This window comes from Megascapheus bottae, chromosome 25, assembly GCF_031878675.1.
Source record: "Megascapheus bottae isolate mThoBot1 chromosome 25, mThoBot2.hap1, whole genome shotgun sequence".
Classification (NCBI taxonomy): domain Eukaryota; kingdom Metazoa; phylum Chordata; class Mammalia; order Rodentia; family Geomyidae; genus Megascapheus; species Megascapheus bottae.
The window spans coordinates 16336248-16354492 of record NC_143533.1 but is presented as its reverse complement, the minus strand read 5'-3'; the positions used below and the strand labels follow the sequence as shown (position 1 = coordinate 16354492).

The 18245-nt window shown below is 38.9% G+C and overlaps 2 protein-coding genes across 6 annotated transcripts in view; both read right to left on the bottom strand.

Annotated features, from left to right (window-relative positions):
• Positions 1–2306: 2306 nt before the first annotated feature.
• Atosa (atos homolog A) overlaps positions 2307–18245 on the bottom strand; it is a 79709-nt gene continuing 63770 nt past the window's right edge. For all 5 annotated transcript variants that reach the window (XM_090358386.1, XM_090358384.1, XM_090358385.1 and 2 more), the window contains 5 exons: positions 17594–17702; positions 13978–14136; positions 10127–10195; positions 7733–7929; positions 2307–3342 (listed from right to left, as the gene is read on the bottom strand). In XM_090358386.1, the coding sequence (XP_090214512.1) occupies positions 3189–3342; positions 7733–7929; positions 10127–10195; positions 13978–14136; positions 17594–17702 (688 nt within the window). In that variant the 3' untranslated portion in view covers positions 2307–3188. The remainder of the gene's footprint in view (positions 3343–7732; positions 7930–10126; positions 10196–13977; positions 14137–17593; positions 17703–18245) is intronic.
• LOC150046459 (gem-associated protein 7-like) lies at positions 15235–16019 on the bottom strand. The gene has a single exon (XM_090357756.1). The coding sequence runs from the start codon at positions 16017–16019 to the stop codon at positions 15624–15626; it is 396 nt and encodes a 131-aa protein (XP_090213882.1). The 3' UTR covers positions 15235–15623.

The following is an 18245-nucleotide window of genomic DNA, read 5'->3' as shown; positions in this document are numbered from 1 at the left end:
GCCAGCACCACAATTTATAGAAGGCCTGAAACAAAACCAGGAAATGTGCCTATATAGGCTTAGTTGTAGGCCCCAGTTACGGAACAGTGAGATAAGTCTTTCTTGGCACCACTGTCCAAGGCTTCTGGAGTTTGGCTATTTCCTCTCCCAGCATGTTGTTTCCTGTGGAGAGTTGGAATTTTAAGAAATAATCTTTAGACAAAATGTAAACTCCTAAGGCTCTGTTACAACACTGCTCTTCATCATCATCAACGTTAATGTTCAAAGCAGTATATATTCCATTTCTTGAAACTTCCTTCCCTTGATCCATAGGACAGAATTCTCATAGTTTCTCTCCTTCCTTGATTATGTTTTCTCTTCCGTCTCGTTTGGACATGATCTCAATATGTAGCCCAGGCCAGTCTCCAACTCACAATTCTCCTGCCTAGTTTAAAAGTACTGAGATCACAACTTTATTCCTTTACTCCAGTTTAGCAGTCTTTTAATGGGAGGACTCTCAACAGTTCTGTCCTTGGATTCTCTCCAAGTTTTACACTCTGCCAACCACCTCCACCTTTACAGCTTTCAGCTACAATGTACATCATGAGTGTCCAATAGCATATTCTAAGATGACAGATATATTCAAATACTCATTTGGCCTACTGGTAGAGTGCTTGCCTACCATGCATGAAGACCCGTGTTTGATTCCTTGGTACCACATACATTGAAAAAGCCAGAAATGGTGCTGTGGCTCAAGTGGTAGAGCTCTAGCCTTGAGAAAGCCCAAGGACAGTGCTCAGGCCCTGAGCTCAAGCCCAGGACTGACAAAAAAAAATACTCCAATACCGTTGCCACTAGCTATATCTCACTCATTACTAAGCATTTGAAATGTGATTCTACAACTAAGGAACCGTTTGATTTTAAACCACCAGCCATAGAGATTAGGATACATTGAATTCTCCTTGCCAATGATTCTTATTACGCCTGGGACAAACAAGGTCTACCAATTGATGCTCAAACCACAGTTCCCCCTGCTGCTACTGATGAACACCTGTATGAGACTTTTCTTTACTTGGGCTTTTGTGGGTATATAAGAGCTTTGTCAGGAATTTTCTTTTTTGGGATTTAGTTACTCTAGCTCAGGAGTTTTATGAGTGAAGGAAATGAGACAATGCTCAACCTCCTTTTTTCCAGTTGTACCATCAGCTATCAAGCAAACATCAGGACAGAGATGGTAAAAGACTGGAAAATCAATGTGAGAAACTTAAGTGAGATACTCAGTATCAAAAATTCAAGACTTAGGTGCTGGGAATTTGGCCTAGTGGTAGAATGCTTGCCTAGCATGCACAAAGACCTGGGTTCAATTCCTGGGTACCACATACATAGAAAAAAGCCAGAAGTGGTGCTGAGGCTCAAGTGGTAGAGCTCTAGCCTTGAGAAAGTCCAAGGACAGTACTCAGGCCCTGGAAAAAAAAAAAGAGTCTCAGACTTAAAAACAATTCAAGACATAGCTGGTCAGAGTGGCTCACACTCATAATCCCAGATACTCGGGAGACTGAGATCTGAGGATTATGACTCAAAGCCAGCCCGAGCAAAAAAGTCCAAAAGGGCTCAGGGACAGTGCCCAGGCCCTGAGTTCAAGCCCTAAAACTGACAAAAAAACAAATCCAAGACTTGGTAGTTGTAACAGGAAATTTTATTTTGTCAGTATATGTCTAACTTGTTATTCTATGCCAGTCCTGGGGGTTGAACTCAGGGCCTAGGCACTGTCCTTGGACACTGCTCAGGGATAACACCACTTCTGGCTTTTTCTGTGTATGTGGTACTGAGGAATTGAACCCAGGGCTTCATGCATGCGAGGCAAGCACTCTCCCAATAGGCCATGCTCCCAAGCCCTGGCAGGGAGTCTCTAAAGTAGTCACTCACTAGCTGAGTGAAGAGTTTCAACAATTCCAGACTGCTTACCTGACTCTAGTAATAATCTGGGTCTCTGACATGGGACCTACTGGAGTGACATGTATTTTAGAACCTGCAGTCATAGGTTTCTATTAACCTGCCCAGTATTTCCGCCTGGTTGTTTACTCTGCTGTTGTCTACTATCCCAACACAAACATCTAAAACCAAGCTTGATGGAAATAAAGCTTCTAATACATTCAGTCAAGTTGCCACCCACCTTCCGGTATAGTCCTGAAGAAGAATGTGATAGATACATGCAGACAAGATCCCCTAAGTCTTCCCCTTCCCTGGAGGGCAGCTGTGGGGACAGAAGGGAAACTAACTAAAGTTAATTCACCTAGTCACATCAATGTCTCTTCTACAAATAAAAGCCAGATACACATTTTTTTCAGTTCTTTGTATATATTTACAATATAAATACTACTTTATTTTCAAAGTACATAGTCTTGTTTTGTTTTTTTTTTTAACAACTTGAGAAAATTATCTAGCAGGGGACAGCACTTCAATGGAAAGCATCTAAGGTAGTAAGGAAAACAGAACTGTCTGGGGAACAAGGAATCCTGAAAGGGCTACGAATGGGCATGAGGATGTGAGCTTGCACCGGGGCTGTGAAGCAGCTTATCTGCATTGCTCTGCCATATAGCATGGTAAAGGGCTACTTTGCAAATCAGCTATGTAGCTGGGGTGCTGTCAAAACCACACGTCAGCAATATAAAAAAATACTCATGCTTGCATAGTGCATTAATCTTAAAGAAGCTCAACATTTCATTCTCATTCTCCATAGCTTAAAGAAACAGCGCTTAAAGCACACCACACAAAAAATAAAGACTTGTGCATATATTTCAGATTTAAACGTCAAGGTCAAAAATACACAGTACGATTTTACACAGGATTTGTGCTACATTAGAACACTAAGAGACAAATATTACTTTTTGAGTATTAAGGAAAACATTAAATATTAAATAACAAATAAAATGTGCAAACACTAATCTAAACAGGGGATTTTACTATTGCAACGTGTCCAATGAAGTGGTTTCAACAGTACAAAAAGGACTAGGGCATGAGTGTTTCCAGGCTACTTGGAATTTGTGGATCTCATTTTAGGAATCCTTTTAAAAAGAAAAAAGAAAACTGGTCCAAAACAACAGGAAAGGATCTACTCTCCTGGATGTTAATTTGGTACATTCCATTCTAGGCTAACATTTACTTCCAAACTTGGGTACTGAACAAATACTTGAAATTGTTACTCCTTATCAACAACGTGGAGAAAACTGAGGGTTGGTTGGCGATTCCGTGTAAGATTTGAGTTCATATGCAGCACCGCTATCAACCTCCATTGACTTCCTAGAGAACAGAAGCCGAACATCTCGATGAAGGTAGATCTTTCCAGACTTAGAACTCTGGAACCTAAACAAATTAAAAAAATCATTTTAAGGAACAAGACTTACTTCTTTCTTTCCTTCCTTTCTTCCCTCCCTCCCTTTCTTTCCTTCCTTCCTTCCCTCCCTTTCTTTCTTTCCTCCCTCCTTTCCTTTCTCTTTCCTTCTTTCTTTCTTTCTTTCTTTGTTTGTTTGTTGTGGGGCTTGAACTCTGGTCCTGGGCACTGTCCCTGAGCTCTTCAGCTCAAAGCTAGCACTCTACCACTTAAGTCACAGGGCCATTTCTGGCTTTCCGGTGGTTAGTTGAAGATAAGTCTCATGAACTTTCATACCCAGGCTGGCTTAACCTCAATCCTCAGATCTCAGCCTCCTGAGTAGCTAGGATTATAGGTGTGAACCACCAGCGCTCAGCCACTTTTTTTCCTTTTTTACAGCATACATTAATAAAGGGGGGTTCATTTTCATAATTCTATACACATACACACAAGAACTCTGGGGCTGGGCACTGTCCCTCAGCTCTTCAGCTCAAGGCTACTGCTCTACCCCTGAGCCACACCCCCATTTCCCTTTTTCTAGTGATTACTGGAGATGAGTTTCTGGCTTTGAATCGCAATCTTCAGAACTCAGCTCCTGAGTAGCTAGGATTACAGGTGTGAGCCACTGCACCCAGCTCACACAGAGTATTTTCAACATATTCACCTACTGTTATCTGCCCTTGATCCTCCTCTCTCATTCCCTCTACCTTCAAACAGTATTTGGTGAGTGGGTTTCATGTGCCATCACCACACACACACAACATACTCTGACCCTCCTCAAACCCCAGTGGCATTTCATTTTCCCCCTTCTTGCTGATTATCCTCCAGACAAGCCCCCTTTCACTCTATCCTATCTTAGAGTCCTATCCTCTCTTTCCTTCTCCTTCTCCTCCTCCTCCTCATCATTCTTTTAGGTCTACATTCCACATAATAGCAAAGACAAAATATTTGAATTTCTGAGTCTGGATTATTTTAATTAACATGATGATCTCCAATTTAATCAATTTTCCTACAAATAACATTAATTCTTCTTTTTGGCTGAAGAATACTCTACTGTTGATGTGTGCATTATGTGTGTGTGTGTGTGTGCGTGTGTATGTGTATGTAACATTTTCTTTATCTACTCATCAGCTGTTGGGCACCTAGGCTTATCTCCCAGCTGTTGTTAAACAGTGCTGAGTCCAGTAGTGTTTGCTTAATGAAAATGGATGTGCCAACATTTGGTACACATATGCTAGTAATTATTACATCCTCTTGACAGATTGTTAAAATTATTAATATTAAGTGATCCTAATCTCTACTGAATAATTTTTGTAAGAAGTCTCTTTTAAAAAAAATAATCAGATATGAGGCCCAGCATGGTGGCTCAAGTCTGTAATCCTATCTTCTCAGGAGGCTGAGATCTGAGGATTGCGGTTCAAAGCCAGCCTGGACATTACAGACTGTGAGACTCTTATCTCCAATTAACCACTAGAAAACAAGAAGTGGTTCTGAGGCTCTAGGAGTAGGGTGACAGCCTTGAGCTAAAGAGCTCACAAGCCCCACCACCAACCAAAAAATAAATAAAAATCAGGGCTGGGAGTTTGGCCTAGTGGTAGAGTGCTTGCCTAGCATGCACGAAGACCTGGGTTCAATTCCTCAGTACCACATACATAGAAAAAAGCCAGAAGTGGTGCTGAGGCTCAAGTGGTAGAGCTCTAGCCTTGAGAAAGTCCAAGGACAGTGCTCAGGCCCTGAGCTCAAGCCCAGGACTGGCCAAAATAAATAAATAAATAAATAAAACAAATCAGACATAAATATTGTTATTTCTGCCTGCATTTGGAGCTTGGAAAATCTGTTTCTATCCTTTCACCCTAAACCCAGTGTTAGTCATTATGCGTGAGATGTATATCTATAGCTAAGTAACTGGGGCTGCTTTTTTAACTCAGTCTGCAATTCTGTGAAATTGACACTATTAACATTTGAGGTTATTACTGAATTATGTAGTTTTTGCCTGTCATTTTGTGATGTTTTTCACCCTTCCTCATCTTTAGTTTAGTGGGATTTAATCTTTCCTTATATAAGGAACAAGTCTTTAAACTCCTTTATGTGATACTTATGATCTTAAATGGTCTTGCACATGCTTCTAAACCTAAGTGTCTCTCCTGTATTCCCCAGACATTCTGCACTGCCTTTCCCTCTTACCATGCTAGAATGCTTCTTCCTATGAGTCTAGGTTTCAAATACCATCTTGCTTTTTCACACTGACTCCAAAGCACATGTCCCTTATCTATGAGGGTCAAGTTTTAGTTCACACCAGACAATTACACTACTTTAGGTTTCTAAAAAAAGTAATATATTTCATATAGGCAAACCTCCTATAATCTGCCAATAGATTAAAAAGTGGATTCCACACTGGTAAAGGACAAATGGAAAATATTTATATTTCAAAAACACTGTTATCATCATCTGTAGCTATCTAAATAAAACCTAAATATTATCAAAAAGTCAAGGCTGGACATGCAGAAAACTAAAAATTGACCCTAGCCTTTCACCATGCACAAGCATTAACTCAAAGTGGATCAAAGACCGGATCAACAACAGATTGGAGAGAGACTCGATAAAAAGTTTCTGTACAGATAAAAACATAGTCGCAAAAGTAGAGAGACAGCCAACCAACTGGGAAAAGATATTCACCAACAAAACATCTGACAAATGCTTAATATCCAGTATCTACAGGGAACTCATGAAACTAATCCCCCGAAAACCCAATAAACCATTCACTAAATGGGCAAGGGAACTAAAGAGAGACTTGTCAGAAGAAGAGATTAAAATGGCAGAAAGGCATATGAGAAAATGTTCATCATCCATGGTCATAAAGGAAATGCAAATAAAAACAAACCTAAGATACCACCTTACCCCAACAAGAATGGCCAAGATTTTGAACTCAGACAATGACAGATGCTGGTGGGGTTGTGGAGAAAAAGGAACCCTACTATATTGCTGGTGGGAATGTAAACTAGTTCAGCCACTCTGGAAAGCAGTGTGGAGGTTTCTTAAAGAACTGAAAATAGACCTTCCCTATGATCCCACCATACCACTTCTGGGCATCTATCCTGAACATCATTACCCAAGATATTACAAGGACACCTGCTCAGCTATGTTCATCTCTGCACTATTCACAATAGCCAGGCAATGGAAACAATCTAGATGCCCTACTGCAGATGAATGGATACAGAAAATGTGGTATATATACACAATGGAATTCTACATAGCCAACAGACAAGATAAAATAATGGCATTCGCAGGGAAGTGGATGAATCTAGAGCGAATCATGTTGAGTGAGACAAGTCAAGACCTAAGGAACAAAAGGCGCATGGTATTCTTAACATGTGGCTATTAAATTCAAAGAGTACAAGAGCAAGGACTCAATAACTGCATACCCAATGCTATGGACATGGTAATGGAAATATAAACATTACTATATAGACATAAAAACCTATGACTCTATAGACATAATGTTTTATTTCTTAAATTAATATGTTTCTATGACATACAAACCCTTAGCCTAATTTTGATTAAGTTCTAAATACTAAGTCCCAGTGATTGTAAATAGAGATTCCCTTCTTGAACACTTGTTTGTTAAACTTGTCATTTAAAATATGATGTAAAAATCAATGTTAATAAATTCTTTAATATAAAAAAAAAGTCAAGGCTGGGAGTTTGGCCTAGTGGTAGAGTGCTTGCCTACCATGCACAAAGACCTGGGTTGAAGTCCTTGGTACCACATACCTAGAAAAAAGCCAGAAGTGGTGCTGAGGCTCAAGTGGTAGAGCTCTAGCCTTGAGAAAATCCAAGAATAGGACAGTGCTCAGGCTCTGAGCATTGGCCAAAAAGAAAGCAAGACAAAAACTAGCGGTGATATGAAAATGGCTATGAAACGGATTCTATCCCCTGCTAATAATGTACTAATGCTAATATTTGTTACCCAGTGTTAGGTGGGGCTGAAGTCTTTCTCTGAAATGCTGGGGATTGAACCCAGGGCACTGTTCATGCTGAGCAAATAGCTGGTCTTTCAACACACAAACTTACTTAAATGGAAACTTTGCATGGCCTGCTGTGCTTTTTTGTTTTTTCTCAGCATAGTAGAAATAACTCCTTGGGTTTAGGTTTTATTTTTAAGCTAAGTTAAAGATCTGGTGGTCTGCTGCATATGTCAAAACAGTGATTGCTCACTTTGAGTGCAGGAACGAACCCTGTACTTTCTCCATCTTGCCCCGTACTGAGGCGAAGCCAAGTGCAAGGGATACTGTTCTAGCTAGTCAAATGCTTCAAAGAATGAACTAAAAAATTTAGACTTATCCTAGCATGAAATATTTTCAAATTAATTTTCAATAGTAGTACCTCAGGTGTATGAGGTAGCGTAGTAACCGTTCTGTATGCCGGATACTCTCTTTATTGACACTTCTCTTCACTTCTTGTTTAACGGGTACAGAGAAAGTTCTTTGCCGTAGGAATGTCTGATGATTGGCTGGCATATCTCGTAAGTCATATATCACAACAAACATCTTCACCACAGTCTTATTAGGATTAAATAAGGTCTGAAGAAACAACACAAAAATTATTCTTTAAAAACTGATTTGTTGGTGTAACTCAGAATAATTATGCTAATAGTTAAATAGGTTATTTAATAATTTAATCCCATTGGATATAACTCAATTTCAGAAACTAAAATCAATAAATTTTAGCTCATAAAATAACATTTAATAGCTTTTTGAACATTCAACTCAATTTCTTACTTGACAATGATTTTATAAAATCCTGTAATAAATAAAAGTCTTTAGTCACAAATTTTATATAACAATAGAAATTCCTTGTTCAGACTTTCAGAAATAGTCCCTCTAGTTTAAGCAAAATATATCTTTATTTCAAACATAAGCTTCAATGAGGACTTCAATATTCTCCTAATATACTTTAATTTTTCTCGCTTTTTTTTTTGGTGTCAATATTAGAGCTTGAACTCAGGACCTGGGCACTGTCACTGAGCTTTTTTGTTCAAGGCTAGCACTGTACTACCTGAGTCACAGTTCTACTTCTGTTTGTTTGTTTGTTTTTTGGTGCTTAAATGGAGATAAAGAGTCTCACAGATTTTTCTGTCAAGACTGGCTTCAAATCACAATTCTCAGATCTAAGCCCCAAGCCTCTTATCTTAGCCACTAGCACCTGGCTTTTTCTCATGTCTTTAATAGTGAGTAAATAGAATGTCAAAAATACAAATAGAAGCTAAGTGCAAATTAGAATTTCTGGACTTTTCATTACATATAGTTAGTGCAAACCTGATTATAAATGTTTAGAGAAAAGACATTCTTTTATGAAATATTTTCAAATTTATTAAAATAAAGCTCATTATTATGAGACCCAAGGTCAGCTAAGAAATACTTGATGTCATCGTTGTTGGAATCATTTCAGAGCTTTCAGCAACACTAGATTGTTTTTTTTTAAATCATTAGTATCATAGGCCAAAGTATGTATCCTTAATGAAGACTGAAGTGAATTTAACTGGTACTTGGCTAGGAATTCTACTTTTTAAAACTATAAATTTTTAAACAAAACCCCAAGGTGCTGATCTGACTTTAACCAAATTACCAACACATCACTAGGTAACTTGGTGCCCGTGCTTTCAGAAGCTCATCCGTGGCACTGGACATCACTCACTGAATCAAAATGAGAAATACATCAATATTATGATCCAAATCTTGTATCCACAACAAACTAGCAAGCCAGGAGTTCAAACCATGATTACAAAATGATTAAGTTTTATAACAAATGAAAGACCGGAATTTTATACTGAAAATTAACCAGGAAAGCTGGCAGTGTCTAAAGTAAGTATGCTGCTTCAGGGGTAATGACTAGTGCCTTTACTCAAGGGCTGCAGAGCCAGGGCAATCCACCTGGACTTAACATCTGTTTACAAACAGATCATGCTTTAAGAAGTGACTCTTCCTCAGAAGCCAACATTTTGGGAGTACTGTTTTACTACTGTGAGATATGAAATAAATGTATTGGGACACTAGTGATGCGCAAAAGTTGACTTGACAAAACACTAGACAAAGTCCCTAAAAAGCCTTGTTGGGCTAGATCAGATCCTGAGTATAAGGAGCCAGCCTCAACTAGGCTTTCAGTCTGCAAACAACTCTGTAACAGACTCAGGACTTGCAGATTTGTTGTAGCTCTGGCTTGGAGATAAATGCAATCTCAAACAGGCCCTGTTACTAAATCATGCTTCAGGAAGCCGAGACCAAGGATAAGAAAGAATTGCCCTGGGTGACCAGGGTTCTCTGCAGCTAAAACCCCAAGACCCAAACTAAAAGCACTGATGCTCCCTCTGCTAAGGCATCTGTTCCTACTTAGATCTGTTTTAGAAATCATTATACGAGGTATAACATCTTCGGGTCCCAAGTTTTCCTGCCAATGCAATACTATTTGGGTGGGTCTCCTTTTAAATAGGTAAAATCTCAATATACCTTACTGAATTGAATACAAGGCACTGTATATTGATTTATTCTATGTTATGCAAATGGTCATGTACTGTTCATCTCCCATAGGCTATTACTGTTTTCCTTTTATGGGAAGTTCCCAAATGGTCATTCCCGGGGCAGAGCATGGACACTCCAAAGAAAGCTGCAGCCCCACTGTTACTTACCAAAGTTGTTGCAGCAGCAGGAGCAGGAGAAAGGGCTAAGTTCTATATGTATGTGAGAGAATGATTATTGCAATTGTAGGCTATAAAACACATACCACTTGTATTGTTCCTGAAGGAGGTACGCGATAACCCCTTTTACCAAGGGACTCTAAAGTAATCACACCCTTGAAATAAAAGAAGACAAATTGAGTACACATGCACATAAATGACTAAAATAAGAATAATACATCATGTAATAATGAAAATTTCAAAATTCTATTTCTAGGAAAAAATATTAAAAATATATTGAGAGATATATTCTATGAATATGAAATATGAGATTTCCAGCTATAAAGAAACAATTTACTATTCTTCCTGGATATGTTTTTAAACAAATAAAATACTATATAAATGGCCATACTTCTGAAAATTTCTATTGAGATATAAAGGCAAGAAAGTTCTGATTGGCTGTTTTCTACCCCTTTTCTTGTATAAAATGCATCAATTCTATATGTCTCTAATTTATCAACTTAAATGTTGGAATAACGTTTTTGTATAAACCTTTGAAAAAACAAAACAAAACAAAGGCAAGAAAGTCTCTTAACCAAAAAAGGAAATTAAGCACAGTTATAGGAATATTCCTGAGTCTTAGGGGAGAGAGGAAATAAACAAAACAATTCATTGGTCTTTGGGCATATAAAAAGTAGTAAGTATGGAAAGATCTAAGACTAGACTAAAAGTAATGAAATTCTTTAGTCAGGGAGTTGAGCTATATATCTGAATTACTGAGTACAAAATGAAAAAGAAATTTTAAAAAAGAAAAGAATAAAAGTAGTTGGGACTCTGATTCCAGACTAGTAATCTCTAGGATAGATGTTCAAAGTAAACTGCTGAAAATTACATTTTTAACCAGTACTTGTAATTTGTTCTTTCCAAAAGCCATGTAATTCCATTTTCTGATTCTCCTGTTTCCATCTTCTGGGTTTGTTTTTTTTTTTTTTTTTTTTTCAGAAATAAGCTTAGCTTATGTTCTACCTTAATCTAGATCTTAAGGCTTGTGAATAATTCATTTAATGAAGAATTTAAGAATCCAAATTGATTTAAATCAGAACACAATGGATTGAAGGTCTAAGAGCTAAGATTTGAGACAAGGTGAAAGCTAAATTGGGGTCATTTCACTAAAGAAAACTAAAAGAGGAAATTAGGAATAGTTGTTCTGGTACTCAAAGAATGGTACTCAGACTAGCCTCATAAACACCACATCTGATTACTTTAGACATGCAAAAGGTCTGATCTTCCTCTGTCATCTACAAACTCTAATCTGCAATTCAGTAAGACTCTACGTAAATTATATGTAGTTAAAGCTTGAGAAAACTTTCAGCATGTGGAATGGTTGCTCTGAGGAGTCAAAAAATAAAAAAAAGAAACAGGAGAAAAGTATGAGTTTTAAACAAAATCAGTTCAAATTGAATGTATGAAACCTCAATAACTGGGATGACCAAATGACATTGGTTGGTGATTATAATTCTTAGCTTGAAGTGATGAAGGCTGATTGTATTCATTAAAACAGGAGTAACACTTTTTTCAATTAGTTAAGGTAGTTAAATAGAATAATTGGATGTTCTATACACACATTTTGTAGTTCCATCACTGTACACCATATATGCCAACCTTATGTAAATATAAAATAGAGGACTGTTCTATGTATTTCTTGTGGGTTTAGAAATTAGACTATTTGGGAAGAGTGGGCAAGGATGAAGGTGAGTAACTCAATTCTATGTACACAGTACTTAACATCAACACCATTACTGACACATTAACATTGGAAAATGTTGATGGAAATGGACACTAGCAACATATAAATGGTTCTTGACAAATCCAGTTTATTGTACGGTCATTTAGAAAAAGAAGACATGTGTGAAACTGAAAGTTGAGATTGTTTTGGGAAGGAAAGAGGGATGATGGAAAATGATGGGGAGTGAGCCTATCAGGTTTAATATATATGTTTATGACGTATATTACTTTATAGTATATGAACATGTCAAAATGAAACTCCCTTGTACTACTTGATATGAATAATAAAACCAACAAAAGTGAATGTAGTCATCAACAAACCAAATCCTTAGCCAAAACATAATGATACATCAAAAGTTTATTTTACACTATTTGATATGCTTTGTCTAGTGAAGGACCAGGTCTACCATACTTCAAGTTCAAGTGGATATGATAGTTACGTGAAAAATGGTAATGATATGTTAATACTCCTCCCTATCCTTCCCAGGCTGAGAAAAGAAGCAAAATATACAAAAACTAATGGCTACTTTTTCTATCATATTGCTAAAGGCCATGTATTACTATTTTTTCTCCTTTTACTCTAAAACACATACAGGAAAGCTAGCTATTAGAAAACAATAATAGTAATCATATCAATTTATAAGGAAAGACTATAGATTTTTTGGTTAAAAAAAAAATCTGGTTAGTGGGGCCAGGAGTGTAGCTTAGTGGTAGAGTGCTAGCCTAACATACATGAGGCCCTGGGTTTGAGTCCCCTCTACCACATAAATAGAAAAAGCCAGAAGTGGGGGGGAGGGAAATGGGTACCAAGACATGTGAAAGGGTATCAATGTATGTGAATTAATGCACCTTCTATCTGGAAAATATCATGTAACCCTTTTACTAATTACAATTAAAAAAATGCAAAAGAAAAATAAAAAAAAAAAGAAAAAGCCAGAAGTGGCGTTGTGGCTCAAGTGGCAGAGGGCTAGCCTTGAGCAAAATGTGTTCAAGGATAGACTAGGGCCCTGAGTTCAAGTCCCAGAACTAGCAAAAAAAAATCTCTTAAGTTTAGGGTCACATTTTAAAACAATTTCTAAATAATATTAAACCAGTAGTAGCATTGGAAAAGTAGGAATTTTACAAAGGGACTAGGAAATTATAAACAATTTTATTAGTATTATTGATTTCAATAAGTGGAAAACATAACAAGAATATGTTGATTTGGTTAATTACAATAAAAAAACATACACATCCTTGTCAACCTGGCAATAATGCAAATGATTCCCTGACTGTACCTGACCATACCAGCTTTTATGTATTTCTGCCTGGTTGGACCATGCAATAGTTGCTAAAAAGCAAAGCATCATAGCACTTGGAGAGATTTTTTTTTTAAATTAATGTAGTGCCGAGAATCAAACCCAAGGCCTTGCTCATTTTGGCAAACACTTTACCGGTGAGCTTCATTCTCAGAAAGTTAGAGAACAATTTTATCACTGACTCTAAGTTAGAGAATCCATGAAGCCCGTATTTTATTCTCTTCTTGATGTGATCATTGAGAGCATTTTGTTGACCTCCACTCTTCCATTTTTTCCTGTTTGTACACTCAAAAGGAACAGATGGATACACACACACACATACTCCAGGATTCAGAATCATTTTTGCACTTGAAGGTTTACTTTACCCACAACTCATTAGGATAAGAAACATGGGAAAGACAAAATCAGAGAACTAAAGCTTAACAGTGGATTGTAATTCTCATAGCTCTTATTTTCCTCTAAGCCATTAGCATGAGACATAAAAAGCTCAGATTCTCTACAACCCTAGGATTAGGAAAAGAATGGGCCACAGATGAACAAAACAGGAGGAGTAGGAAAAGGGTCTCACAGACGCCTTAGTTCACCAGACTCTTCTCTGAACTTTCTGGAACACACATGAAGGCATCCCTCAAGGAGAGAAGGCAACCCTACAGTAGCCAGGGAGTACTTGAGAATATGTGGATTAGAATGATGCGATCATAGCCTTAAATCACAGCAACATCCTCAAATGCAAAAGACCTTACTGTTGTTCAATCTAGCTTGGGAAGAAGCTACCAGGTAATATTTTGGTATGATAAATATATACTTTTGAGCATAATGCCATACATTGGGTTGATCCAGGAAGAAAAGGATAATACTAAAAAAAAAGTACTTGCCATATAAGGAGATGGAGCGTTGTCATCTGAAACACTGTAGAATGACACTTCAACTGGAAGAGTCAAGTGCGTGGGACAGAAAATACCACTTGCTCCTACCTCGGCAGTGAAGCCATCAACCACTCCGAGGGGATCTAAACGGTAATTCAAAACAGATTCCTGGGAGACAAAGTAAAGTAGTTGGAGTAAAAAAAACAACAGAGAAGCTTAGTCATTCATTTCATGTTCTGCTTAAATAGCTTACTCTGCTTTGTACTTGGGAATAGTGGTTGGTACACACTTGTCAGCCCAACACATGTGGGAGAAAGATTCAAGACAGTCACAAGTTTGAGTGACAGATTAGAACTCAAGTCTATGTCCTCAATATGACTTTCTTATTTATTATATAATAAATATCAATAGACTAATTCAGTAAATATCCTCTGTAATTTACTGCAGAGAACACTATATTCATTATAAAGAAAACAACTTGACTGCATTTTAAGTAACTTGAAAAAAGCATGCATATCTATACAAACAGAATTTTCACTAAACAGTATACAAATATTTTACCTATCTTTCCTTACCTAAGTTTTTTTTTGCCAGTCCTGGGCTTAAACTCAGGGCTTGAACACTGTCCTTGGACTTTCTCAAGGCTAGAGATTTACTACTTGAGCCTCAGTACCATTTCCAGCTTTTTTCTATGTATGTGGTACCAAGGAATCGAACCCCAATCTTTGTGCATGCTAGGCAAGGACTCTACCACTAGACCAAACTCCTGGCCCTTTACTTAAGGTTTTTATATACGGCCTGCTTCCCCCAATAAGGACAGTATCAAAGGCAGATACAGCCAAGAACAGAGTTCAACATCTAAACTGATACCACCATTAAAAGGAAAATGGAAAAGAGATCTATTTAATTTGAGATATTTTCTTTTTATTAACACTTTGACAGTCTTAAAATTAAAATGATTATAAAGTATATAAAACCACAACTGAGATAAACCTAAAAAATTTACTTTATTTCATTCTGTTGTTTTTGTTTTGTCCCTGAGCTAAAGTCTCAAGGCTGGTCCTCTATCACTTGAGCCACTGCTCCAATTTTGGCTTTTTGGTAGTTGATTGGAAAGTGTATCATGGACTTTCCTGATCAGTCTGGCTTCAAACTTTGATCCTCAGATCTCAGTCCCCTGAGTAGCTAGGGTTACAGACAGGAGCCATCAGTGCTTAGCTTTACTTCTTTTTTTTTTTTTTTTTTATATAAAAAACAGAAGTCGGATTTTCCGTGGCACATAGCTTCTTTGGCATGGGAGCACTGGGTGAGAAAGTTCAGGGTGAGGGACCTTCTCAACCTATTCAATAAACAACTCCCCTAGGCAGCTTGCTTCCTTCAGTGTCTCCTATCCCTAGCCCCCCAGCCCCAGTCTTGGGGAAATGGTACCAGGCACACTTCTGCAGGGCCCAGTTCTGAGATAGAAGAATTTTCAGGTCCCATCCCTTGGGACCTAAAACTCATTAACCCCTGGACATGAGGAGAGCTCTGGAGCTTGGCTCAGAACTAAAGGAAGCAGACTTCTTCGGGCTAAGTTCCTGGCCAGGGTCCTTTGGAGGCCTTGAATGGTGAGCTAGGCCATGCAGTAGAAGGGCAGGGCGGGGGAAGGTCCTTCTTCAGAGCCGGAAGGTGTAAGAAATAATGTCACTGCAGCGAAGTAATGCCTCTGCCTGCACGCCTATGGGAGTCTGCAGCTTTGACACATAAAAATTGGCCACGTCCAGATCAGTGGCTCCAAAATGGGCAGCCACCAGCACTCCCTGGTGCAGGGTGGAGGTCACTGGACGGACCACCATGGCCAGCAGGCTGCGAAGGTAGCGCTCCCGGAGGGTGGCCCGTGCCCGCTGTTCCTGGGTTTCTGGAGAGTCTTCACTCATGGGGCCCTCTTGGATCTCAGGAACATCAGGTTTCAGGGGGACCCTGCGTCCCTCAGGGGCAAATCCATGGCTGAAGCCATCTGGACCCCGGGGAAGGCGGAGCACAGGCACAGGGATGGCAGGAGGTGACTGCATGATCCCAGCTGCCCGCTCCCGCGGCGGCCCCCCCCCCCCCCCCAGCTGCGCCCACTTCCGGCGGCGCCGTGGCGATCGGGGCCCGGGTTCCGCCGCCCTCGAGGCTGCGCGCTGGGCTTAGCTTTACTTCTTTGAGGTAAATTTCACTACATAGCAATCCTTCTGCCTCAGCCTCTCAAGTGCTAAGATACAGCTATGTGCAATGATACCTGGCAGTTAAGTTGATTACATAAAAATGGCTAAACTCCTGATATACTTGATCCCATGCAAAAATATCCATATTAAAATAAGATGTAAGTTGGGCACCAATGACTCACACTTGTAATCCTATCTACTCAGGAGGCTGAGATCTGAGGATCACAGTTGACATCCAGCCCAGGCAGGAAACTATGAGACTCTTATCTCCAATAAACTACTCAGAAAACCTAGAAGTAGCACTGTAGCTCAAGTGGTAGAACATTTGCTTTGAGCAAAAGAAGCACAAGGACAGCACCCAGGCCCAAAGTTCAAGCCCCAGGACTAGCAAAAGAAAAAAAAAAAGATATACATGCATCAGAGAACCATCTAATTTTGCAAATCAATCTCTTGATCATAAAGACTACTCTAAGGTGACTATCACCTTTCAACATCTTGTATGTTTCCTGGGATCCCATTTTTTTAAAAAGATGGAGTATTGTTATGTTGTCCAGGATGGTCTTAAACTTCTGGCTAAGTCAATTTCCCATCTTAGCTTCCTAAGTAGCTTAGACTATAATTATATACCATAACACCTGACTACTAAGGCCAATTTTACCAGGTAAGATATGGTCTAGTACTCTTATTAGTTAAAGAGTAACAGATACTTCCCAAGCAGCCTGATTTCTCCAAACCCACCTCTTCCACCAGCTCTCTACTTCCAATATCAATGCTAATAATTCTCTACTTTTCCTTGCAATAAAATTCAAACAACAAAAAAATCAGCAAGGCTTTATAAAAAGACAATTGATTGGGCCGGGAGTTTGGCCTAGTGGTTAAAGTGCTTGCCTAGCATGCAGGAGGACCCGGGTTCGATTCCTCGGTACCACATACATAGAAAAAAAAAAAAGCCAGAAGTGGTGCTAAGGCTCAAGTGGAAGAGCTCTAGCCTTGAGAAAGTCCAAGGACAATGCTCAGGCCCTGAGTTCAAGCCCAGGACTGGCAAAAAAAAAAAAAAAGACAATTGATTTATTTTTTTTCCTTTTCCCATTAAAGACATTAAATAATAGCCAGGAGCTAGTTTGAGAAACTCTAGTTGGGCGCCAGTAGCTCATGCCTGTAAACCTAGCTACTCAGGAAGAAGAGACCTGGGTAAGGATCACGGTTCAAAGCCAGTCGGGGCATGAAAAGTCAATGAGACTCTTATCTTCAATTAACTACCACAAAACTAGAAGTGGCTCTGTGGTTTAGGTGGTAGACTGCTAGCCTTGAGCTCTTCAGCTCAGGGACAGCACCCAGGCCTAAAGTTCAAGCCCCATGACCAGCCAAAAAAAAAAAACAAAACAAAACCAAAGAAAGGGAGATACTCTAACTCATACATTCATTCCAAAATACATTACCTCAAAATTTCCTAGGAGACTGAGACTTGTTATAGGTGGAGCACTAGAACTCAAAAAAGGTTTCTCTTGAATATCAGGAGCATCTTCAATATTTAAACATGGTTGAGGGCTATTAAAGAACAAATCAGCAAAAGAATGTATTTAACAATGGTATCTTCTTACCTGCTTTTTTACAAAACTAAGTTAGGAGAATTTAAATAATTTCAGCCAAATTACCATAATACAATTAATGCCACCAAAATTTAAAACATAAAACTTGTAGTTTAAAACTTCCAATTAGGGGCTGGGAGTATGGCCTAGTGGTGAGTGCTTGCCTAGCATGCACGAAGCCCTGGGTTCTATTCCCCAGCATCACATACACGGAAAAAGCAAGAAGTGGGTCTGTGGGGCTGGGAGTTTGGCCTAGTGGTAGAGTGCTTGCCTAGAATGCACGAAGACCCAGTTCGATTCCTCAGCACCACATACATAGGAAAAAAAAAAAAAAAGCCAGAAGTGGTGCTGAAGCTCAAGTGGTAGAGCTCTAGCCTTGAGAAAGTCCAAGGACAGTGCTCAGGCCCTGAGCTCAAGCCCAGGACTGGCAAGGAAAAAAAAAAAAAAAAGAAGTGGGGTCTGTGGCTCAAGTGGTAGAGTGCTAGCCTTAAGGAAAACCCAA

What these genes read in the sequence shown, in the direction of transcription:
- LOC150046459 (XM_090357756.1), bottom strand. Translation starts at nt 16,019, where the DNA reads ATGCAGTCACCTCCTGCCATCCCTGTGCCTGTGCTCCGCCTTCCCCGG.